Source organism: Pseudochaenichthys georgianus, chromosome 16, assembly GCF_902827115.2.
Source record: "Pseudochaenichthys georgianus chromosome 16, fPseGeo1.2, whole genome shotgun sequence".
NCBI classification, from domain to species: Eukaryota; Metazoa; Chordata; class Actinopteri; order Perciformes; family Channichthyidae; genus Pseudochaenichthys; species Pseudochaenichthys georgianus.
Window position 1 is genome coordinate 7506286 of NC_047518.2, and position 25838 is coordinate 7532123.

At 40.9% G+C, this 25838-nt stretch overlaps 1 protein-coding gene across 1 annotated transcript in view; it reads right to left on the reverse strand.

The window, feature by feature from the left end:
• Nucleotides 1–25838, reverse strand: part of ascc3 (activating signal cointegrator 1 complex subunit 3) — a 204200-nt gene that overhangs the window by 135212 nt on the left and 43150 nt on the right. The window contains exons 9-10 of the mRNA XM_034101747.2: nt 8764–8967; nt 416–556 (exon numbers count right to left, since the gene is read on the reverse strand). Coding sequence (XP_033957638.1) covers nt 416–556; nt 8764–8967 — 345 coding nt within the window. The remainder of the gene's footprint in view (nt 1–415; nt 557–8763; nt 8968–25838) is intronic.

A 25838-nucleotide genomic window follows, 5' to 3' on the forward strand; every position in this document is an offset into this window, starting at 1 on the left:
TTGTGATATTGGGCCCTATAAATAAAACTGACTGGACTTTCACGAATGAAGCCAGAACAGAAACCGCAGAGTTTATAGCAGGCCCTTTAATCATGTGTTCTTTTTTCTTTTGAAAGCAACTGTAAATACATAGCTCGGCAGTTTCTAACAATTCAATTAGACTGTTTAAATTACACTTTTGACTAACAGTTGGCAGAATTGTGACGGATCCATTTTGGAGAATATATGGTGGAATGGCTCCAATAAATGTCACAATCCAATCCACTTGGGGGTGCTAGAGAACATAACACGGGGAACCTGGAGAAGAGACCATTTTAGTTGGAGGCATTATAGAACACGCAGTGTGTGTGTGTATGCGTGTGTGTGTGTGTGTGTGTGTGTGTGTGTGTGTGTGTGCGTGTGTGTGCGTGTGTACCTGTGTTCGTAGGATCTCTCCTTTGGTTAGCTGCATGTCCCCGGTGAGTTCTTTAACTGTGATGCCCAGTGGCTCCAATCGCTTACCGAAGTAATTAGTCATCTCAGCTGCCAAGGCCTTCATCGGAGCCACGTAAACTATCTACAGAGAGAGAGGGAGAGGGGGGGGGGGGGGGGCACAGAGGTAAATATGATGGGAACCGAAAGCGGGAGGGTGGGAAAGGTAAGGGATGGGGGGTGGGATGGCAGGACAGAGGCGGGATCATTTGTTCCCTGGCAACCAGCACACATCACAATTTATTGAGAAATATGATGCCAGCCATGTGTGTGTGTGTGTGTGTGTGTGTGTGTGTGTGTGTGTGTGTGTGTGTGTGTGTGTGTGTGTGAGTGAAAGAGAACAAAGCCTTCTGGATGTCTGACTTATTTATCCGAGTGTGTGTTTTGACAATGTGTTTGAGAAGACACCCAATATTTAAAGACCGAGCTGCCAATAGATGACTCTTGGTGCTTTTATTGAAGTTTCTATTTTTCCATTTCAGGCTGTATTTAATTTCCAATGCTCACATCTTTGATTTTTCAAAAGTATTCATAATACACTTCTGAATAAACATAAGAAAAGCTGTCTGTCTATTTCATTATCAGGTAAGAGAGAGACAAACTGTCCCAGTTTCTGGCGGAGGAAGCCAGGAGGGTAGTGAATACATGTAATAGATGAGGCTTTCTAAATCAAGGTTTTTTTTCCAATGATACATATTTGTAGTGTTTTGTAAAACATCTCAAGAGAGAGGAGTGGAAGCATCAATGTACCATAGTAGAAACCCAGCAGGCTCGGGTATAATTAAAACTCCAACGGTAGCACTTGTATGGTGCACCTTCACAATGTCAACGATATAGATGCATAACAACAGTTTTTTTATTTAAATGTACGTAGCGCTGAGTTGTCATGTCATTTGGTCAGAGCTGCATCAGTAGGGTCTGCTATCTGTATTTTAAGTTGATTCATTTAAGCGTTTGCTGTTCTTATTTTGCCAAAGATAAAAATAACTTTACTACACAGGTACAGGTTCACTGATGATGATTCATCCTGTAGCATCGACGACTACGTCAGCGCACGAGCCCGCATCTGGAGAAGGCTGCTTGTTTCTCCTGTATCCACCACATGTAATCTCGACAGCCAGCCACAGCGTGTGTAGGTTAGGGCTGTCCCGAATACCATTTTTCGGGCTCCGGATATTCGGTAGTAATCAGCAGCGAATATTCGGCCCAACACGTGTATTTCGGTTTATTCACGTCATTCATTTTGTTATTCTACAGTATTGTTGTTTTATAGTTATTTGTTAATGTATATAACCCACACTTTGAGAACAAAATGAATTTATGGATACATCTCTCAACACCCAGATGAAACTGAACTGTAAACAGATTTTCTTTTTCTTTATGGATATTTTACAAATCACTCCCCTATTAAACTGTATTCTTGTTTTACTGTCATATAGTATTTCATAACTGTTTTTCATTTATTCTCATAAATGGTGACCAAACCGTTCGATAACTGATAAACTGAGATAACTAGACTAAAGTTAACTATCTAAACCAGGGGTGGGGAACCTTTTTCCTCTCAAGGGCCATTTCAATTTTTCCGACATCCTCCTGCCAAAATCACAGCCCATTCATTTCACCTTTCTTTCATGGTGTGCAAAGAAAGAGCAAGTTATTTTTCTTTATGGATATTTTACAAATCACTCCCCTTTTAAACTGTATTCTTGTTTATTGATAACAACTTTTTTTACTGTCATATAGTATTTTATACCTGTTTACTTTATTCTCTTATTTTTTGATCATGTAAAGATGTGCCTTTACCTCACTGGTTGGAGAAAAAGCTTCTTATATTCGTTAGCATAGCTAGCTAACCAGATGCTAATAACAACAAAGTTATTGACTGTATCAGTATGACAGATCGCCACTGGGCTTACAACTAACGGCCCGTCTACACTACAGCGTCGACAGCGTCGAAAGCTCCAATCTGCTCCAATCTGCCCATTCACTTTCAATGGGGTGACGTCACGTAGCCGCGCTTTTTCGCCGAACTGAATTGTGGGTAGCAGAGCGAGGCGTCTCAGGCGACAGAAGTTGAACAATGTTCAACTTCTGTCGCCTGAGACGCCGGAGTAGCCAGCGCCAGCCAATCAAATCCCGTTTCCCAAAATCTGACAGCTGAAGCCGTAGCCAATCAAACCGCGTCTAAGCTGGGAGAGATATCCCGCCGTTCATTTCTACATTTCAAAAAAGTTGGAGGAGAAACTAACTATCGCCGTAGCAATCACCCGGTTTTGTATGACCAGACCCTCTTCACCTACCGGGATACAAACCGGAGGAACCAGGCATGGAGGGAGGTGGCAGAGACAGTGGGGGAAACTGGTAGGTTTTCGCCTGTTTGGGGAGTTTATATATATATTGCTCGCATAAAATCCCCGGGGGTTTTTGCTTTGTATGTCGGGGGCGGGAGATTCATGTGATTGGTTGTTGGTCATGTTGCTTGAATAAAATCCCCAAGCTCCAGACATGCCCAGCTCCAAGCTATTTTTGGAGCTGTAGTGTGGACGCTCCGTAAGACACAGCCACGCAAAAACTGCGGCATGTGTAGCCTACGGCTCCTTATGGGTACTGCAATTTTTGGAAGTGCCGGAGCGGAGCGGCGTTCTGGTGCTCTCCGTCACTCAGAACTGCACCCGTCAGACGAGACATATACCACGTGATGACACGTTAGGCTCGTGTTGTGTTCAAGGACCCTGACCTTGGCCAGGAAAAACAGGCACTCACTTGTTTAATTTTTTGCGGTCTAGATTTCTTTAATTTTTTTCTTTTTTGCGTGTGTTTATAAATTACCTCGAGGGCCGTACCAAATTGTCTCGCGGGCCGGGATTTTGGTGACATCTTGTGAGTGTTCCATTGACTTGGATTGAATTAATTGAACTGAAAACTGAAAGCATCAATTATACAATATATGGCTCTGACAGAGAGTCTACAGCTTGCAAATGCTGGACAAAATGAATCAAAAGATGTGGTGAGAAAATTTGTTTCATTTATTGAAACAGTGCAAACTGTAGCTGTAAAGTGCAGTATCACAATGGAGAATTAAAAGGTACAGCAGGTGGCGGAACACGGGGGATTTGAATGGGACTTGTTCGAAATTAAAATCAATGTTTTGATAGCATAAAGTACCATAAACATAGCATGAGACAACATTCGGAACTACCGGAAATGATACCAGCCGTGAGGTATTTTTGGAGTATTGATTACAGCGTTTAACATGTATTAAATGAAAAGTCACGAAAGAGATAAGGAGGAGAAAAGGCGTGTTTAGTTATATATTTAATGTGCAATGTCTGAATCCTCTGTAATGCGCAACAACGAACATTGGAGACGTGGAGGGCCGGTCCCCAGCAGCGCCAACCGGCCCACAGGGAGGAGCCAGCAGAGGATATTTAACAGCTGGAAAGGTGGAGCTCGCTCTCTTCCCTTCGCTCACGAGAGCCAGAACACAGCTGTTTTTCTGACTGAACCATCTTCTGCTTGTAACATTAACGCGCTTTTTATTAATTAAAGTATACATTTGAACCTTCTCAGAGACTCAATTAGTCTCCTTTTAAAGCTTCTCTCCTGGACGCGAGTATAACGAACACAGTTATCAGACTTAATGTATCGATACCCGCGGCTGAAATATCGATACTTTCTCGGAAAACTAAATATCGATATATATCGCAGGATCGATTAAATTGCACAGCCCTACCGTATACGGCCCGAGGGCCACAGGTTCCCCACCCCTGATCTAAACAGAGAGTCCCTTACTGTACCTCACTGAGCTGTAGTTCTCTCAGTCTGACAGGACAGAGCTCTCCCTCTCCTTGTTTTAGAAACAGCTTTTAATATCGTTAGCGCAGCTAGCTAACCAGATGCTAACAACAACAATGCAAATAGTGAGTTTGGTAGAAATATACTGTAGCATAATAGTAAAGTTATTTAAGATGATTTTACATTATAAATATTCCCCAAAATTATTTAAAAGCATATTCTTCCAAACCCCTTGCTGTAGTCTGGCACACAGGAGACTATTGATGTGTGTGGTGAGTTTGGTAGTAATAAACTGTATAATAGTGATTGAATATTATTGTATTCTCTTTTTTCGGAGTTGCACTTTGCAGACGGTCCCTGAGGACTCGTTTCTTCTCCGGTAGAGACCAGTGTAATGTGTCCAGCTCGGAAGACGGCGCGTATTGGCTTTTTTTGATCAAAATGTGATTGTAGTTCATTGTCAACCTTACCACGGTACTTAGGAGACGTTATTTGTGTCTGAATAACGTTTTGTTCATGAGTTATTGATCCGTGAAATCTGAATCTCCCAATATCGTTCCAACTTTACTGAACTAAGCCAGAGGACCGTCTCATTTCGTAGACTGCTCGGTTTGCTGTTCCTTCACTTTATTTTTATATTTATACATTTATTTTGGACGAAAACTTGGCGTGAGGAAAGGCATGTGTGGCGTGAGATATGGGTTAATTGCGTGACTCTCACGCTCAATGCGTGAGTGTTGACAGCCCTAAAAGATATAATATAAAGTGTGCAGGATAAGAATGTATGACATTTCTTAAAGACTACATATTACTTGTCAAGGTCAAACACAGGAACAGGAACCCAAAGTAATACAAATAAAGTCCTTGAAATCCCTAAACTAAGTCCTATTGAGTGAGACAATATTTCAGTTTCACAGAAATGTTAATAAAATCAAATGGCTCTTACACAACAGGAGTGCCTTTGTAGAGGGGTGTTTTAACTGTTTCAGTTCCAGTGTTTTAAGACACATTTTTGACAGATTATAATGAAGCCCCTAGGAAGTGCACCGGACATTGAAGCAAATGTTCATAATGGCCAAACAGTGCTACCACAACTTCTGTGTCAGTCCTTTCAATTAAAATGCCTGAATTAGACAAAATCCCAATTCTGTGTTCCAGCTCAGATCTCCATAACTATAGACACTCTGTTCTGAAGATAAAAAGGTTTAGGTTGGCAGAAAGGTAGGCATGTCCCACAGTAGGCTTTCATCTGTAGAATATCTAATCCAAACCTGGAATTTCTCTTTTTAATGTAAAACTCACTGTTTTTGTATTAAATGTAAAGCATTGTTTGGACAGTTTCAACAGCTGTCAAAAACCTTAGCAATTAAAAAGGTACATTGTTTGTTTTGTTGTGTTTCAGCCAGGGTTTAAATCCCAAATGTTTATCAGATACCCTATTTGAACGCTCAAAAAACATAATTAAATACACAAAGATGTGACAAAATGTTTTAATAATAATAATTCCTTACATTTATTATAGCGCTTTTCCAGATGCTCAAAGCGCTTTACATATACACATTACACATATCATACATGCAATGGTCATGTATGATATAACAGATCACCATCAAGTTTAAATGACGCTGCAAACATCAGCTAAACAGACAACGGATCTAGCTTGCAAAAAAACATAATCCAGTCAATCCAGCTGCCCTTGGATTTAAAAAGCTCCTTAAATGCTGCCTAAAATCCCATCATGCAAAGCATCAGATGTGAGTCTCTGCAGGGGGTGTGAGATACTCAGCAAGGAGCATGCTTAATCAACAGGAGGCCTGTTGAGAGGCGCTGGGTAGAGTATCACTGGATATATTAGGCAGTCATCGCAGACAATCTTAGACAGAAAGTCTCTTTGAATCTGACAGTGATTTAGCCTGACAATCAGACATATTATATACAGTAAGTCCAGGTTTTCTCAGCATCTTCTTTCAATGGTGTCCAATAAGGCCAGACTGCATGCCATTGAATGCAGTCACCTCGAGAAAATGCACCCAGTGGTTTTTCTTTTGTGCTCAAAAAGCTTCAAGTTGAAAATATTTTCAAAAGAATATTGGGGTACGCTTGTTTTTGGTTGTGTTTTTCATACAGAAACTATTATAACAAAGACCAACAAGTCTATTTGTTAGAGCAGATCGGCTGAGCGGATTTGGTGAGCATTGCTTTCGTTATATTTTATAATTGTATTGCCATATACAGCTTCCTCTACGGCTGTCAGACTTAGTTGTTAAGTTCATTCACACTAAAGACAGGCGACTGTGATTTTTTTTGCGACCACATGTGAAGTCATTTGCAAAAACGTGTATAGCCGGGAATGACGAGGCGCAAATGTCATTTGTATGTCCTTTTGCGTCATTCGTAAAAGTCAAATGTTTTCAACTTGAGTGATAAATTGGCATGACGCTGTCTGCGAAAGGCAACCAGAGGTGAGAATCTCAGCCTGATGTCACTGATGTTGAATCAGAAAACCAAAACAGCAGCCTGGGCGACAGCACAGAGCTCACAGATCCTCATATATGTTCAGAAACTGGATTAAAGTTAGAAATGTACAAACTACAGACTGTCTATGGCAGGGGTGTCAAACTGAAATACACAGTGGGCCAAAATAAAAAAATGGGTACTAGTCGAGGGCCGGACTGGTTCAATGTTTATTGCAAAACGTATTGAAATGAACTTATTGCATATTAAACCTGGAACTAACAAAGCTTAACCTGTTAAGCCCGAGAGACCCGGTACCGGGGCCCTCCTGCAACATCTTGCAGGAAACAGTGTCTGAGGGCATGTTCATTTAATAAACTATGAATGTTTTATATCCATGTAACGGAAAGAAACTCATCTAACTGATCATTTCAATTTTTGTTTAAAAAAACCCCCACAATGCTAACGCTGAGCCTCTTAATTAGCAACGAGCGAAAAATGCTAACAGATGAATGTACCGAAATTCACTCACAAAACCTTATTATTTATCTTTGCTGCACATCCAACCCATCGTGAGGGGACACAGAATCGATGGTTATCCTCATTATCACTCAATGATATGAACTCTCGGAGATAATAACAAGAACAGACATCAAAACATATGGAGCTAGGTAGCTAAAAACGCTAACATGGCTCACCTGTGTCGTAGTCTGGTCAAAAGTGGTCTTCAATGGCATTAAAACAATAAAAACGATGCTGAAGTTAATCCATAGGCATAGGTTAATGCAATGTGTCTGTCACTTTGAATGATTTCTGATAATCCATGAGCAATAAACCTGCTTTTCGGTTTTCAGAAGTCAGAGCTAGAGACAGCTTCACTCTGGTGCAAACCTGCATGCGCAAAGGCCCACCTTTTTGTTTTACCATGTGTGTGAGTGGGGAGATTCCCCTTTGATTCTATTGGCTCTAACGGTCAGAAAGAGATGTCAATCACCAAAATCGACCAATGGGTTCCAGAGAAACGGTAAAACCCCCATTTCCACCCGAGTTTGTTTTTGCTAAACCTCTCTAAAAAGGTCACATGTCACTTGTTTTGCATCAATCTTGATACAGGGTACTTATTATATGTTGTACTTTGGATTCCTAAAGCTTTTAGTCTACTAACCCATCATCCAAGGGTAGTTTTCACTGTAAGTAAAAAAGAATTTTTGGACGGACACTATAATTTACAGTTTTTTACGATGTTCAATCTGAATTTTCTTTAAAATAAAAAACATCTATATTGATTCTGACTTTTCTACATCCAACTCACAGGTTTACTTTGAGAATAAAGATTATTAATGTAACCCTTTTAGAAGGGAAGATATGGTCGTTTGTTCTGGGAATGTCATTTTCGAGCCAGAGACCTGAAAAACAGGCTCAGGGCTAAACTGGTTATAAATGATTGCCTATAAAACCAACATTAAACATTAAATAATCAGTTGCATTCATTTCTTATGGCTCTATCTGCAGCTTTTCCAGAGTCATTTATTATGATTATATTTTTCCACAGGCCAACAACAGCTTCAAAAAAACAATTTCCCTCAAAGAGAAAACCAAACCTAATTTTGTTGTTTTTGGTATCTACCATTGTATCATGGAGATAAGCCCCGCCTCCTCGCAAGCACGTATGTGCACGTATGTGCACCCCGATGTGAACGCTCCATAAGTGTGAGAGCAAGCATCGGCATCAAGTTGGTTGTAACGGTGAAACAAAACGCAGTGATATATTGTGGAGATATCATTGTCATAGAAACCGTACAAATATTTCTTTAATGAAACACTGGGAGGAGGATCTGCCCACAACCGCCCAGAGCCTGTCTGCCAAAAGAGGAGCTATTATGTGGACTTAGGCCCTTAGAGAGAATTAGATGTAAACAAACTGCATCATATCCACTGTAACAGCATTAAGCAACCCAATATGGTGAACCTGAAATGTGTGTGTGTGTGTGTGTGTGTGTGTGTGTGTGTGTGTGTGTGTGTGTGTGTGTGTGTGTGACATACCTTGAACTCGTCCTTCTTGATGACCCCCCCGGGCTGCAGGTGCTGGTTGATCACATGAAGCACGGCCAGCATGGCGATGTTGGTCTTGCCGGCGCCGGTGGGAGCGCAGATCAGGAGGTTCTCGTTGGTGTTGTAGGCCGTCTCAAACACCAGAGACTGGATCCTGTTCAGACGCTTCATGCCCTTGAACACCAGCTGTGCGATCTGACACACAGATGGAGGAGCGGATGAGTAAAGACGGACACTTCACTGCAATACAGAGGCAGCATGCAGGAATCTGAAGGAAATAGCAAGGACTAATTCACTTTTTAAGTCATATAACTTGCCTTTATTTTTGAATGAATCATTAACAGTGTAGATATAAATAAAGACACAAAAAGAATATGCAAAACATTTTATGTAGGTTGATAGAAGTTATATAGCATATTTCACAATAAAAATGCTTTCGTCTTCTTTAAATAATTGAATTCCAATTTATTTTAAACCCTAATACTCTGAAATTAGGAGCCAGCTTGCTTTTGGGTCCTCATGAAAGCTAAACAAAATGCTTTTATTATTATTATAAAGTAGTGCCCCCCTCCCATTTGATAACAATGAAAAGCAATTTGCATGTTATGTTTTTATATATATTTTATTCCAATTAATTTCAGTTATATTTTTTATAATGCGAACAATTACAGATTCACTTAATAATCTCAATAATAAACCTTTTACAGTACATTTTAGGCTGCTACATTTACAATTTATCGTTTGGTATAAACCTTTATTTATATATATTTGTCATCTTTCTTTTGAAATTGTCTTAAGCATTTATAAAAATTGGCAATGAACTGACCCAAACCCCTTGGGTAATGGCTTCATTTGGGCACTACGAATACAAAAAAAGGCATAACGCTCAGCGCCATTACTGATTGGCAGGCAGCTCAACACAATTGGTTTCCCACCTGCTCCCATTAGCCAGCGTATTTTCTGTCACAGCAACACACTGCACCACCTCCCCCCTCCCCCCCGTGTGCTGACATGAAACACGGACAGGTGATGGTTTACAGTATGTGTCAGTGCTGGAGCCAGCGTGTGTGAAGTGCCTGCACAGAAAGCGGAGCATCAAGATAGCATGAAGGAGTTGGAAATGTGTGTGGTGGATTCAGCTGTCACTCAAGCTGCCTTCCATCTGCCTTCGCTATGGCAACAGAGTGTGGCTGATGGCTCTTAATCTCAAACTGCCTCTGATAAGTGGAGAAATGGCCACTGTGAAGGACAGTTGGTGCTGCACCCACGCACCAGAGGCAAACATGCTGCTAGTTATACTGCAGCATCAGATATTATCCTCCAAGTAATTCAATAGTTTTAAAACTGTCTTTTTGTTTGTCTCTCCCTCGATGTCTCCATGAACTTGAAAAGACAACAGAGGACACATCCAAAACTAAATTGCTTTATTTTTCTCTTTTTAAATCTTTTTATAACAGATGCTCACAACCTTGACTTAAAAGGACAGGTTAATTTTCTCTGGATTTTCAGGTTGATAACATTAAAAAATGACACAAAGTCAATGTCACTGTTTAGCCACAGCACAGCCACTATTCACAACTTCCTGATTAATTGTATTTTTTCCTTCTGTATTTCAAATCAAAATAAACAATTATAAAATCTGAACTTCGTTTGTCAATAATCACATTATTGAGTATATGCAGTTCTCTGGTCGAAAATGCCTTGTTGATGCTAGAGGTCAGAGGAGAATGGCCAGACTGGTTCAAGATGATAGAAACGCAACAGTAACTCAAATAACCACTAGTTACAACCAAGGTATGCAGAAGACCATCTCTGAACCACAACACGTGGAACCTTGAAGCAGATGGGCTACTGCAGCAGAAGACCACACCGGGTTCCTGTCAGCTGGGAACAGGATACTGAGGCTACAATTTGTACGGGCTCACCAAAACTGGACAATAGTAGATTGGAAAAAGATTGCCTGGTCTGATGAGTCTCGATTTCTGCGGCTACATTCGGATGGTAGTGTCAGAATTTCCAGTAAACAGCATGAAAGCATGGATCCATCCTGCTGGTTCAGGATTCTGGTGCTGGTGTAATGGTGTGGGTTTTCTTGGCATCCTTTGGGCCCCTTGGTACCAATTGAGCATGGTTTAAACGCCACAGCCTACCTGGGTTCTGCTGCTGAACATGTCCATCCCTTTATGACCACAGTGTACCCATCTTCTGATGGTTACTTCCAGCAGGATAACGTGCCATGCCACAAAGCTCAAATCATCTCCAACTGGTTTCTTGAACATAACAATGAGTTCACTTTACTCAAATGGCCTCCACAGTCACCAGATCGAAATGTTATAGAGCACCTTTGGGATGTGGTGAAACCAGAGATTTGCATCATGGATACATCAACTGCGTGATGCTATCATGTTAATATGGACCAAAATCCCTGAGGAATATTTCCAGCACCTTGTTGAGTATATGCCACAAAGAGTTAAGGCAGCTCTGATGACAAAAGGGGGTCAAACCCGGTGCTAGCTAGGTGTACCTAATAAAGTGGATGGTGAGTGTATATAAAATCAGTGTGGTTCTAAAAAATGTAATTTAAAGCTTGTGCTTGCATAAACACAGATGAGTGCAAATACATATTTTTACATAATTGAGGGGGTGTAGGAATAGTGGACATCTTTAAAGAGGATCCAGGGTCAATAATAATGTTAAGAGCTGATGTGCGAAACTAGAAAAATGTTTATGTTTCAGAGATGTAGTAAAATACAATTTGAGTCTTCAAAAAAAATAATAATTCGTGTCCAGCCATGGACTACCTTAACCTGAGGACACTGATGTGTTCCTCAACACATTCCCTCTTTATTTTTTGTCTTCATGGTGTAGTTGAGGATGGTAACGGTGAGTGGCATCATGATTTAACTTGTGTATGTACAGTATAAACATTGGAAATAAATATTAAACCTTTGGAGGTTTGACAACCTTTTGGTCCTGACCGATTAAAATGAACTACACTCGGAAAAACTAGCATAGCCACCATTAAGAACAAAGCTAAGTAGCAGTAAATCCAGAGCCCAATGATATACACAGGTTGTGTTGGAATTTCATACATTAAATGTCACTGTAATTCCAGGTTAGGGTTATATGTATTTTTTTCTCCATCAATGTACCCTTCTCTCCACCTCTCTCCCATTAAGAGCTGGTGGAGGATGCCTTAAGCTTAGACAGCAGTATTATTTATTCAAGGATTCATTAGAAGGATGTCATCACTTTCCTCTTGCCCTCGTTTCGCTCCAACACTCATAGAAAGAAATAATTAAATAGTGCATGTCAGCCGAGGATATGCATGGCGCTGTTCGGAAGTTGGCCCCACAGCCCAGTAGGGAGGAAGAGGTTATTAATGCGTCAAAGAGCAACTTTTTTATGCAGCTTTCACACCAACACGGTTCCAGGGCCGGTTCGGAGCTAGAGCCTGAAAAGCACCGTTATTTCCTGTTCACACTGCAGCGGAGCCACCTCTAAGCTCCGAAACCCAGTGCTTTTCAAGCACCAAAAAATGGTCGGTCTAGAGGCAAGAACCGCATACGTCACGCTTACGTCGGAGGCGGGGGCAGGGGCGGGATCAACCTGAGCAATAACAGTTTATGGCGAGTAGTACGGCAAGTGAAAGTTGTAACAAGCAGTAGTGCTGACCAAAGTGACTAGAACGCAACCACACACTTATTAAAAAAACACACTTTATAAAGTCAGGCAACACATTATATGAAGAAAATTGGCATGTTGACTTTCGTTTGGATCTCTCATTGCTGATCGTCTCCCCAGCAGTCTAAAGAAACTCAACACCAACTGTATCTAAGTGGACTGGGCAAACTAATGACACCTGTGTACAAACTGGGTCTGTCTGTTCTTGTGTTATTCTCCCAACAGGCTGTACTGAAAATGGAGGTGTATCGCTAACATTAGCAGCCACTTGTTAAAGCAGTCAAACACGCTGCACTGACTCAGATGTATAGCCTGGTGTATGAGTATGTTTTCAGGTTGCTGGTGTTCCCCCCTTTGCAAGCAGGTTCTGCTCCATCAGCTATTACTGTGGGGATCACCAACCCAGTCTCACATCTAAACGTGTAATAACTACGTTGGTCCACAACTTGGGACGTAGTATTTCTACAAAAACGCCTCTGAAATTGTAAGATCCCTACGTTTTTTTTCACCATTCATTTCCAATGGCTGGTGTCTATGTCACGTAATCTTCAACTTTCTCTCCGCAGACAAAAAAAAAACATGCCCGATTCTCGGTGGAAAATGCCTATTTTAAGGTTAGTTTGGCCATTAAAATGCGTTTTGAAGTCATTTGATGCGAGAAATATGAGTTGCTTTTTCAGATTATTTGTGCAGTGGATGTACATGGTCTTTGTTTGCTAGTTATTACGAAGATTACTGCAGGAAATTGTGTCCATTCAACGTTTTCATGGTTGCTAAGGTGGTTGCCATGGACGCTGCTATCAAGTGCTGTTGCAATGCTGTCTCCTAAAAATTACGTTCCCACAGAACTAAACTGCATTCTCAATTACGTTTAGCTAGAAACGTATTTTCTCCCACGTTACGTTTGTTATGAACGTATATCTCAAATACTTTTATTTTCTACATATCTTCTAGAAACATATTTTCTCCCACTTTACATTCGTTATGAACGTATCTTAAATACGTTTATTTTCTACATATCTTTGCCATTTATTGTCTTGCTTATGATAATGATAATAGTCATTTATAAATATCATTATAGAGCACACATTTGAAATCAGTAGGCGAGGCTGTAATTTCGCCAGCTGTTACTCTCATGAGCGAGGCAGAAAATAATAGTTTTAACATGCCAAAAAGCTGCTGTGTCGTTTATTGCACCTCAAACATTAAAACAAATCCAGAGTTACGTGTTTCTGTACTTCCTCTAAGAACAAAGGACAGTAACAGAAGATCTCTGTGGGTTCAGGCTTGATCGCCGTTCAAATGACTTCGTTGGTTTCCCCAAAAGTGGGCGTAGATTTTACTCTCTTCTATTATTCAAAACCATTCTATTTATTCTAACGTAAATTACACGCCAGTGTTTTATCTTTTTATTTTTAAATGTTGAACTGGGAATGTTTTCATGTTCGCTGATTGAATATTTTAGCCGCAATGCACGTTGGGATATGGTGTTAATTCGATATATATATAGTTTAGGATGGCCGAAGACACTACACTACCCATAATCCCCAGCTATCGTTTGGGACTACAGTCCCATTGACAAACCCTGTGATTAATCTTCAAGCTCTGGGATTGGATGTTGGAGTGACAGCGCGCCAAGGTTACGCCGAGCGTCAAGCTCTTTGAAATGGAACGAAACCACGGCAGACTATTCAAAACTGGACTTGAACGCCCCCCCAGAACTACACATGCTGGCTGTGTTTCGCAACATGTTCTCTAGAGTCTATGGCACGTCTCTACTGGGAATTGTAGTTTTAAAACACGTTTTCCCCAAAATTAGAAGTTGACAGTATTACACTGTGGACAGCCCTGGAGGTTTAAGCGATAGGAAACACATTGGTTTGTACAAATGGAAAACATGTAAGTACTAAATGGGTGAACATCGCTTGTATCCATAATGCGCAGCATTAATATATACCCACATGACAGCTCATTGTTACTTTGTAATTCTACTCCACTACAATTCAGAGGTTAACCTGGTATTTTTACTCCACTACATTTATTTTAGTTACTTTGCAGATTCTGATTAATGATGTGAAATATAAACAACCCTTAAATCAGACTTTAGTTACACCTGAGTAAAATTCAGGGAAAGTGATTGTCAAGTGCCAACAATCAGGAGAGATATTTGATAGTTGGTGCTTGAGAAGACTACACATTTATCTGCAGATCCCTATAAAGTATATTAATTACTTGTTATTCTCTACTAATAGTTAATTAAAAACTGTATATAATTGCTATTTTGCACATCCCTTTCAAGATTTCAAGATTTTCTAAGGTTTGTTGACATATCATATACACAACTACGGTGTAGTTATGCAATGAATGAAAAACTTGGGTCACAGGTTCCTCAACAGCGCATTACAAGACATCTATCAATATGTGTGTACCTCCACCATTAAACTGTCATATTCTGCACATTTCTTATTCTATCTACATACTTCTTATAAGAGTATAATACATATGTATAATATCAGTTAAAATAAGTGCTTCAACATAGTTAACATTGCTGGAGGTATACACACATATTGATAGATGTCTTGTAATGCACTGTTGAGGAACCTGCGACCCAAGTTCATTCACTCATTCATTGCATAACTACACCGTAGTTGTGTAGGCCTATATGATATGTCAATAAACCTTAGAAAATCTTGAAATCTTGAAAAGGATGTGCAAAATAGCCATTATACAGTCTTTAATGAACTATTAGTAGAGAATAACGAGTAATGAGTATACTTTATACGGATCTTATAAATATCTAATAATAAAAATAATAAAATTCAATAACGTGCTTTATCTACCAATTGGATCAAATATAAAAGTCAGCCGAATTAGTGTCGATACTGCAAGGAGATGTATTGTGTGAAAAGAAATGTAAGATTTTGTTTAATTGATGATATATTTATGATCCACGTCACTTATTCAGTTTTGGCGGCAGTTGTTCCAGTTTGTCTAGAAGTCTTCTCATCAGGGCTCTATAAATAGAGAACTACGGCAGATCTGTAATATGTAATGCAGCCGAACCGTGTATTACAATGCAGTTATGTGATGACTTTCAAAAATAAAAGCAAGCACACTCGGAATAAAGTATTATTTTATTTCCAATTTTGTTTTCCGGATTTCACATCGCATAAACACCATTTCCCAACGTGCATTGCGGCTAAACCATCCAATCACCGAGCTGAGGATCTTGCCTATGTCTGTTTCCGGTATTTGTTTATGACGATGTGATGTGAGATGTAAGACTGGTTTGGAGAATTGCACAGGGGAAAATAACGTATCTATGCCACCATTTTAGATGCGGATTTTGTTAAACTAATACGTTTGCGCTGTGGACCAACACTATACATTGACGGGGAAGGGGGTACCAATAAAGATAACACCATTAAACAGTTACACAACATAACAGAAATAATATCGAGAGCAGCGTCCCTAGAAACCACTTTGGTAACAATGAAAACGTTGAATGGACACAATTTCCTGAAGTATTCTTCGAAATAACTAGCAAACTAAAGATCATGTACATCCACAAGGTCGGCCATGTTTTGTTTTTTATGCGGGGAGAAATTTGAAGATCACGTGACAGACGCCAGCAATTTGAAATGAATGGTGAAAAAAAACGTAGAGACCCTACAATTTCAGAGGTGTAGAAATACTACGTCCCAAGTTGTGGACCAACGTAGTTATTACACGTTTAGATGCGAGACTGGGTTGGGACCACAGGATGAGTCAGCCATTGAGAGAGGAACCGGTTCTTCCATCCCTACCTGGTAGGGGTGTAACGGTACACGTACCCGTACCGAAATTATTCGGTACGGGCCCTTCGGTTCGGTACACGTGTGTACCGAAGTGTACCGAACGAATATAACGTTAAACGTAAAAAATTGAGAACGTGAACAACTTCTTGGAAGTAATCTCAGGTGCTGCGTCGCAGCATTCAGAGTAATTTCCTCACATTGGGCTCATCGCGTCATAGAGCGAGCAAGTCATTTCATTGGATGAGAGGGCATGCTATGAGTGCTGGTCAGAGGGATGCGTTCAAATTTAGTCAGTAATTTGAGGAACTGTCGAAAATTAATGGCGAACGCAGATAAAGTTGAGCTCGAAAATCCTCCAGCATCATTGAAGTCTCCGGTTTGGGAACATTTTGGTTTCGCAGTTATGTACAAGGATGACGGACAAAGACAGGTGGACCAAACCAAAGCTGTTTGTCGGCATTGTTCAACTAAAATTGGTTACGCGGCTGGCAATACATCAAACTTGCACACTCTTGAAAAGGCATCACCCGAACGTGAATATCACCGGTACCAAAAGAAAAAAGACTGAAGTGCAAACCCAACTCCCACTAGCATTTAAGCCTCCACCACTCGCAAAAAGTTCAGACCGAGCCAAAGCTATTACAAACGCCAAATATCCTTATGTTGCCATGTTAGCAAAGCGCTACCTGGCTGTATCTGCTACCTCTGTCCCTAGCGAGAGGGTTTTCTCCACAGCAGGAGACATTGCTAGTGCCAGCAGATCTGCCCTTTCGGCAAGCAATGTGGAACAAGTTCATCTTTCTTTAAACAACATGAAAATACAATGACAGGCAAGCAAGTCATAATGTCAAACTGGCTGCTTAGGTACTAGTACAGTACAGTTCAAATACAGATCATTTCAGTTCATCGAAATGCTGCACCTTAATGTTCATTTGATTATATTTTGTATTTATTTGAGTGAATATTCACAGTTTAATAATAATTAAAAACCCAAAACTAATAGTTTATGTTTTGTGAGTACTTGTACGGTAAAGTTCAAATACAGATTATTTCAGTTCATCGAAATGCTGCACCTTAATGTTTATTTTATTATATTTTGTATTTATTTGAGTGAATACATTATTCACAGTTTAATAATAATAAAAAAAAATATATATATATGTTTTGTTTTGTGAAAAAAATTCTGCTGTACCGAAAACGTACCGAACCGAACCGTGACCAAAAAACCGAGGTACGTACCGAACCGAAATGTTTGTGAACCGTTACACCCCTACTACCTGGGACGCACCGACTGCAAATATCTCAGAAGACACCGATGTTTAGAATACCGCTTTGGCCAATGCTGATACAGAAACCGATGTCAATGTTTTTTCAGATTATTTTTGCTGCTGTAATTTAATAAAAAAAAATGTCAACCATGAATGATCACAAATTTGCAAAGCCTTTTCTGCCTGTTATACAATGACCTAGTCAATGACAATATTTAAGTGCCAACAGTCAGTTTGACTTCTCATTGCCCATCATTAACTATTAATACCATTCAGTTTTTAAAATAATAAGAAATATTTAGTATCTTTAAATTGCCATTCATTCAATAACATAGTTACATAGTAAATATACACAATACGCTTTTAGTTTATACATTTATAGGGAATGGAGAATAAATATGAACAGAGAACTGCACGCTTACTTTTCACACGTGGCCTCAATTATTATTATGTTTAACTATAACTTTTAAAAAACAGATCCCTCAAAATGTCTCAAACTCCACATGCAGCACTAAGTAACAAGTTGAGGTACAGTGTAGGGATCGACCGATATGGCTTTTTCAAGGCCGATACCGATACCGATTATTAGTAATCAAGGAGACCGATAACCGATATTTGGAACCGATATACATTTGCAGTAAAATCAGAAAATCTTGGTGTCAAAATGTAGAATAACACAAACTCCAACACAACTTCTTTGAAATGCATTTAAGCATAGCCTATATTATGTTTAATGAACTTTTAAAACATCTTACAACTGGTTTCCTCTCTGTGCCCTTTTCTTTAGTGCAGCCATCTGCAATGAGTTAGAGAGACAAGAAGTGGGGCAGCAGGCTGACATGCTTAACTAACAATAATGCTTAATTTATTATATCAAACCAATGCCTGTCTGTCTAGCATAAAATCCCAATAAACTGCTAGCACCTGCAAAACACTATGCTAGCTAATGTTTTGAAAACTATTAAAAGTGAGGCTATTGCAGTAGACCTAACGTTAGACTAGTAGCCTCACTTCTAATATTTTGCTAAACACATGTTGGCTAGCTAATGAGCTTCACATATCAACCTGAAAAACTGTGAGGCTTCACTCGCAGCCCCCCCTCTGCACCACAGTTCCGCTGCAAGACGCTGCACGCTGACTGACTTCCCCCGTCCCTGTGTAACTGGGAAGCTGATAGAATTAGATCAATAGATCGTGCTGTTTTTGCAACTTCAGCATAGGGGATTGGGATGTTTATTGAATTTCGGCTTTCAATTGATTTACCTTCGAAACACATGTATGGCTCTGCCGCTCAGCGCTGCTGCTTGCCTCTGTCTGTGTCTGCTTTCTTCGCACCTGCCTGTAATCTGAGAAGGTCCCGCCTCTATGGCTGGCTCCCGCCCGGAAAATCTTCAGTGTTGATTGACACTTCAGTAATAGCCTATCAGATAGCGCTGTGGGCGGGACATTGCTCGTGTACAGAGAGTGGTGACTGCAGACAGAGAAACGGCCGCATCAGAGCCAAAGTGTTATCGGCAATTTTATAAAAAAAAAGGCCGATACCGATAATCGGTCAAATGATGAATATCGGCCCCGATAATCGGTCGACCCCTAGTACAGTGTGAATGTCACTGATGACTAATGGGCTTCTTCTACTCTTTCTACCCAGGCATGTGACTCCACTCTTCTCGTCTCTACTCATTCATTTCCCCCAAGGCCAAGTCCAATAAATATTCATTTTTGAATTATGGACCACTGAGCTTCACCCTATTTTGCGAGGCTGCTGCACACTCACTCCTGTGCCTCTCAGGTGACCGCAGATGCACAACAATCACTTGAGCGGCTGGCCCTCATTTTGATTTATCGACTTAGTCTGTTTGTAACGAAAAGCCTGCGTCCCCAAACTCCTTAGACATGCTAATTCATGTAAATGTATGCCTGCCCAAGTATTCACCTTGAGGTAAAGCACACATGTTAGATACACACATAGATAGTTGCCATCATTTAATGATCTTTGGAAATCTTCAGTGCTTTTTTATTATCTCCTTAAAACCTCTCTGGCTTCATTGTTATGGTAATGTAGGTACACCAGTGTCTATCACAACTGGACCTTCTGTAGACACACCCACACAACGCCGCCGCCGCCCCAGCCGCGAACCAGTCAACTAGCGGGCCTTCTAGAGCACCCTGGAACCGAGGGAAACTCTAAAAGAATACGCCCATTGGCTACAAATCAATATATGATTGGTTGATCAAACTGTCAGTCCAAACGTACACTCTCATTCAGTGCAACGGCCAGGGCCTTCGATCAAGGATGTGGAATACCTTGGTTGAAGGATATTCTACCCAGAGACCCAGAACAAGATCTGATTGGTTGCTTTCTTTTCTAACACAAAACCACTGAAATGCGTAGTGCATGGTCCGAGAAGGACAAACAAATCAACGTAACACTGTAATATTACAGATCAACAACACAGATACAATTCTCATTTATTCATTTTATGTACATTTTATTTATATAATTAAAACGATTTTTTGTTTTTGTTTGTTTTATCTGAGTGTTCCAGGGTATTCTCTGAATACCTTGAAGGCCCTGACGGTTCGCCACTGAGGTACACACATCTTCCAATCGGAGGTCCAGCTGTGCCTGACAGAACTTTTTCTTGAGGGTGTGATGTCAGTAGGGGTGCAACAACTAATCGACTTAATCGATTAAAATCGATTACCAAATTAGTTGCCAACTAATTCAGTCGTCGATTCGTTGGTGACGTCATCACGTGTGTTTTACGCCCTGTTAAGCTCTAACTTTATTGGTCTTTTTATCGGTACTGGAGACATTTAAAAAATATATGTCATGTATTATTGCTACAAAGACATTATATCGCAGTCTCAGTGTCACCAACTCGTTTCTAATATGCAAAAAGACAAACAAATGCGTCTATGATATATTTTCGATCTTTCTCTCCCCCGCCTGCTTGCGAGGGGGCGGGGCAGTTTACACACGGGCAGCTGCAACATGCAGCAACACACACACGTGGGAGATGGCGGAGAGAACGCGCTCCGAGGTGGTTAAACTTTACCCGTCTCGATGTGGAGAATGCTTGTTGCCAAAAGTGGAATAAGAGTTTAGCATGTAAGGGCGGTAACACGAGCAATTTGCCTAAACATTTAGCAAAAGTGCTCCACATCCAGACGGAGGAATGCACCGGGTTCGACTGTCTTTCTAGCAGCTCTGTAGCCGCGTCCACGAGTAACGTTTCCACGTCAGGTGTTATGTATGCTAGCAGCAACACACGGAGCTAACTACATTATACAAACATAATGATTAGAGGTAACAGAGTTATTTAGTTTGTTAAAGTTTCAGCTATTCTGTTTACAGTTCTGTCATCACATTATTTAATACGATTTGTTAAAACACTGTTGTTTCTTTTGATGTGAAATATTATTTATTTAATTTGAATAAAAAGCAATGTTAGTTTTGTAAACAATTTAAGTTATTTCAATAATATATGTATTTTGGAATCAAGTATTCATCTTTATTGTCTTCATTGTTAGTTTCCACATGCCTAAAACAACCTCAAGCTAAATCTAAAAGTTGATGGCTAAATAAGAGCGTTTGAGAAATTGTGCCAGGCATACGGTAATAGTCCGAATAGTCGATTCATCGTTTCATTAATCGATTATCAAATTAGTCGTTTGTTGCAGCCCTAGATGTCAGTGTTGTGGGGAGGGAGGTACTGTACTGAAATGCATATCATTTAGTATAGGGAGAACCCTGGTTCTGGCCGGAAGAACTGTGTGGTAAATCTGTCCTACTTTTCATTGACTGCAAGGTGCTCTTTCTACATAGTGCAGGGAAGTAAGGCTAATTAATTAAAGTGTTTTAAAGAGGACAATGTATGGTTATTTTCAGGTCCATATTAGTATTTAGTGTCTCTACTGTGACATGTCTCCATGCTTTAATGTTCAAACAGCACTTTATTTCCTCTTACTGCCTCTGCTGCAGCACCTCTTTTCACCCTCTGTCTGAAACCAGAGCCCAGTCTGCTCTGATTGGTTAGCTGGCCGACTCTGTTGTGATTGGACGGCTTAGAGACGTTTCGTAGATGTCCCACCCCTTAGCCCTTAACCCCTTATCACGTAAAATGTGTTGGAGCGCTAGCCAATAAAAGCACAAGTCAAATAGTGATGTCATTATGTTCAGGAAGTAAACAAAGGAGTCCAATGGAGGCGTTTTAGGCAGAGGGGGGGGGGGGGGGGAGTGTGTGGGAGAGAAATACAGGGATGTCAGCCTTTGCAGACCATTTACATCAACAGGAAGCAATAGTGAACTACTCAGTATGCATTTTTTCTTAAAATTGATGTTAAACACACTTAATCAAAGAGCAAATTTCAGGTACATTTTAGTATTAAAACTTCAATTTTCAGCATATTTTTCTATATTGACTTGAAGGACCTTGGCTTATCTGCAACAAAATCAGTATATCCGTCTTCAGACGTGAAGATTATAAAGTAGTAAAAAGGTGGTCACCTTCAATCATAAGACAGAAAGGAAAAGAGACAAGGTCAAGCAAGATGTCCAGTTGTTGTACTCTTTTAACCAAATACAGCACTAAAAGTATAGAAATCTAGTTGAGCGTTTTCTCACACTCAGCTCTCTGAAGCCTGAAACTAAAACCAACATGCAGTAGGTATTACAGCTTTGTGGCTGTATTATTGCAAATCAATCGTCATCATTGCAGCTGAAGGTTCCAGACAAGATTTAGACAAAAGCAAGGGCATTTAAAACATGGAGCACAAGCTCTGCAGAGCCCAGCTGGCTAATATAGGACCATACACATCTGTGGTCAACCTTTCAGCAGCAGAGTTAAATAAAGTTTTTAATGAGAGCAGCTGTTTGATTCTGAGGCAGAACGGGCAGAACCAATCTCTATAACCCAGCGGGCTCCGGCGGGACTTGCTACACAACATTTTCTAGACTAGAAAGATAGTGCAGTGATGAGCGATCTGTGTATATGAGAAGAGAAACAGCCAATGTTTCTGTAAGAACAAATACACACAGTTGACTGAGGGATTTAGCTTTGTATTCTCTCTATAAAGCGTAAGCAGCCGCTCTTAGCAGCACATACTGTGTGCATAAGAAGATGCCCATCAGCCCATCTTGGGCCAATGCTGAGTGGGATGGAAGCTGACAGGCTCATTAACACAGCGGATACACAGCCTACGGCCATATGTGCAAACAGGGAGGACTGGGAGTATCCCACCAATCCACCAGCCACTTAAAACACACTAATTGGACCCACATAGATCCCACTAATGATTCAACAGCAGCAGCTAAACACCAGTGTTGTCCATATCCATTGGCCTCCCTGTTTGGAGGTTTAACACTGACACTGAGATGGCCAGTTTGTGTGAGCTGCCACCAGTTTTTTTGTGGTTGCTGCAGTTTTCTGTTATTGTGCGTTTACTGTATAAATCACGATGAGCTCTAAACTAATTAAATTCCTCTGTGCATCGGTAATAGAAAGCTAAGAGGTATAATTGTTGTCATTTTCATGCTATCCTTTTAATTACTTTCTGGTTCCATTTCATTCCATTTGAATTGACAGCCTGATCAACTTTTAATTGCCACTTTTTGCAAAGAGCTTATCAGCTTGCTCCAAGTCTGCATGCAGAGTACTAAATGACCTGGCCAAACACACCCCCGCAAACACACTCGGAGACACAACCGCAGACATACACCCTGAGCCAATCCTATGCATCTGTGTGTGTGTTGAACGAACACACACACACACACACACACACACACACACACACACACACACACACACACACACACACACACACACACACACACACTCACACACACACACACACACACACCACACACACACACACACACACACACACACACACACACACACACACACACACACACACACACACACACACACACACACACACACACACACACACACACACACACACACACACACACACACACACACACACACACACACACACACACACACAGCCTTTCGCAGCAGATGTATGGTGGAGCTTGACAGAGTGAGATGCGGATGCAGCAAACAGGAAGCCCATTCATTTCCCTAAAGAACAGCAGCAGCAGGAAGAAGAGAGCACAGAGAAGAGAGGGGCGAGCTGGGAGGAGGATGGCGATAGCAAAGAGCGAGGTAATCCATCATTCTATCCATATGCACCTGCACAAGAAGCCCTGAAGCATTGTGGGCCCCTAAAAACATGTGCAATTAAGCTCATAACAAGTGCACGTTTAAATTGATAGACCATAACTGATAATGTGCTTTGAAGTTATACTGGGAAATGAAGACAACTCTGTCACATACATCATTCTGGATCCATCATTGGTCCATCCTTCCAAACATCCAAATGATACAGAACGGCACTATTGTCTCGATAAAAACTGAGCGCATATAATTCAGACATCAACAGCCAATGGAATATAAACTATAAAACAACTTAAAGTATACATTTTTACCTCAGTCTATTGGTATAATTAAGAGCTTCATTGACAAAAGCCAGTTGCCAGTAACACCTCCTACAGCATTGGTGATATATATAGTTGTAATTATGGCTGTAACAATTGAAGTTCCCCTAATATCAGGTTGAGTATAACAGCAAGTAGCTGCACTTACAATACAGATGGATTTCGATTTCTCTAAATACTAAAAACAATCTTTTGAAGAGCGAGTCTTGCATGAATATAGTAGTTGATGGTTCCTTTGATTTGATTTGATTTGATATACTTTATTAATCCCCGTGGGGAAATTGTTTCTCTGCATTTGACCCATCCTAGTGTTAGGAGCAGTGGGCAGCCATTTTTGAACAGCGCCCGGGGAGCAGTGTAGGGAACGGTGCCTTGCTCAGGGACACCTCGGTAGCACTTGGTCTTGCCGGGACTTGAACTGGTGACCTTCCAGTTGCCAAGCCAAGTCCCTATGGACTTCACCACCACCGTCCTTGTACCTAAACTGAGAAAACATCTATAGTAGAAGCACTAAAAGTTCACGCCGATTAATTTCAGTATTTGATAATTATAGGATTATTTTTTAGGGATTATTAGAGATCATAGGTTCAAATGAAAAAATAAATCTAGATAAAACATTTTAGACAGATAATAACATGTCCTTACAAGAGCCGCCTTCACACCGGTACACACAACAGTACTTTTCCCCTTTAGTTCCGTTAGTACCCCTTATGTTGTGTTCATACCAAAAAGAGTACTTAGTGCCGAGAACTTTCCCCCCCTTTTCAGTCCCTGCTAGAGAGGTGGTACTATCCTGGGGAAAAAGTACCAATTTCGATTGGCTGGGCGAATTGCAAACCACGCCCCGTAAAACTCCATTCTGGCAATAGCATTATTAGCATTAGCATTATTAGCATTATCATTAGCCCCGCGCACCAACAGAGAGAGAATAATTTATGGCAACACAAAAAAAAATATGGGAGCGGTGGAGATGAGGAGGTGTCGGCGTTCTGGTGATTTACTCGGAAGGCTTCAGTAGAAGCTGCTGGGAGGGCTGGGAGTCCCAGCAGCTTCTACTGAAGCCAGTCCCCAACTCCGGGAACTTCCAGCCGGGGACTTCGGGTGGCAGTATGCGCCGTGAAGTGGTTTGCGGCCTGCCAGTAAACCCAAAGCAGAAGAAGAAGAAGTGACGTCAGCGACTTCATTTGCGTAATCTTCCCTCAGGGAACTTATTCCGGTGTGAACGCGATCTGTACTTAGGCTGCGGCCACACGAGGACGAAAACGGTCGTTTGCGTTACTGTTTAGTGTCATATAGACCGTTCGGCCACACGAGGACGACCGAATACGGCACTAAACGACTGAGGAAACGATAACGGGTCCCAAGGTGGATAGAACGGCATACGCAACGCTCTGGGGGGTCCAACGGCTCCGTGTGTGCGCCCTATACGATCATTTTCTGATAATGATGAGGCAATAGCCCCGCCTCTCCCCACCTCTGCTGCTCACCCCCGCGTCAAAGTAAACTGCACACTGAATTAAGATTATTTATCTTTCTCTCGATATGGACCTAAACGCGAGTGAAGTCTAATCTGACAGGACGGACACGCAGCTCTGCTCACCTGCAGCTCCTCCCGCTGCAGCAAAACACACACTTCAAGTCAGATCATCACCCTTAGCTATTTTAATGACCTCTCAAACTACCTACACTAGTTATAAATATGTTTATTTTTACAGTCGGCCGGGTCACTCATTACTGGACCAGCTGCTGCATGAGACAGACACTGACGCTGTCCGAAGAGAGGGAGGAAAAAGAGAGGCTCCATGTATTTTA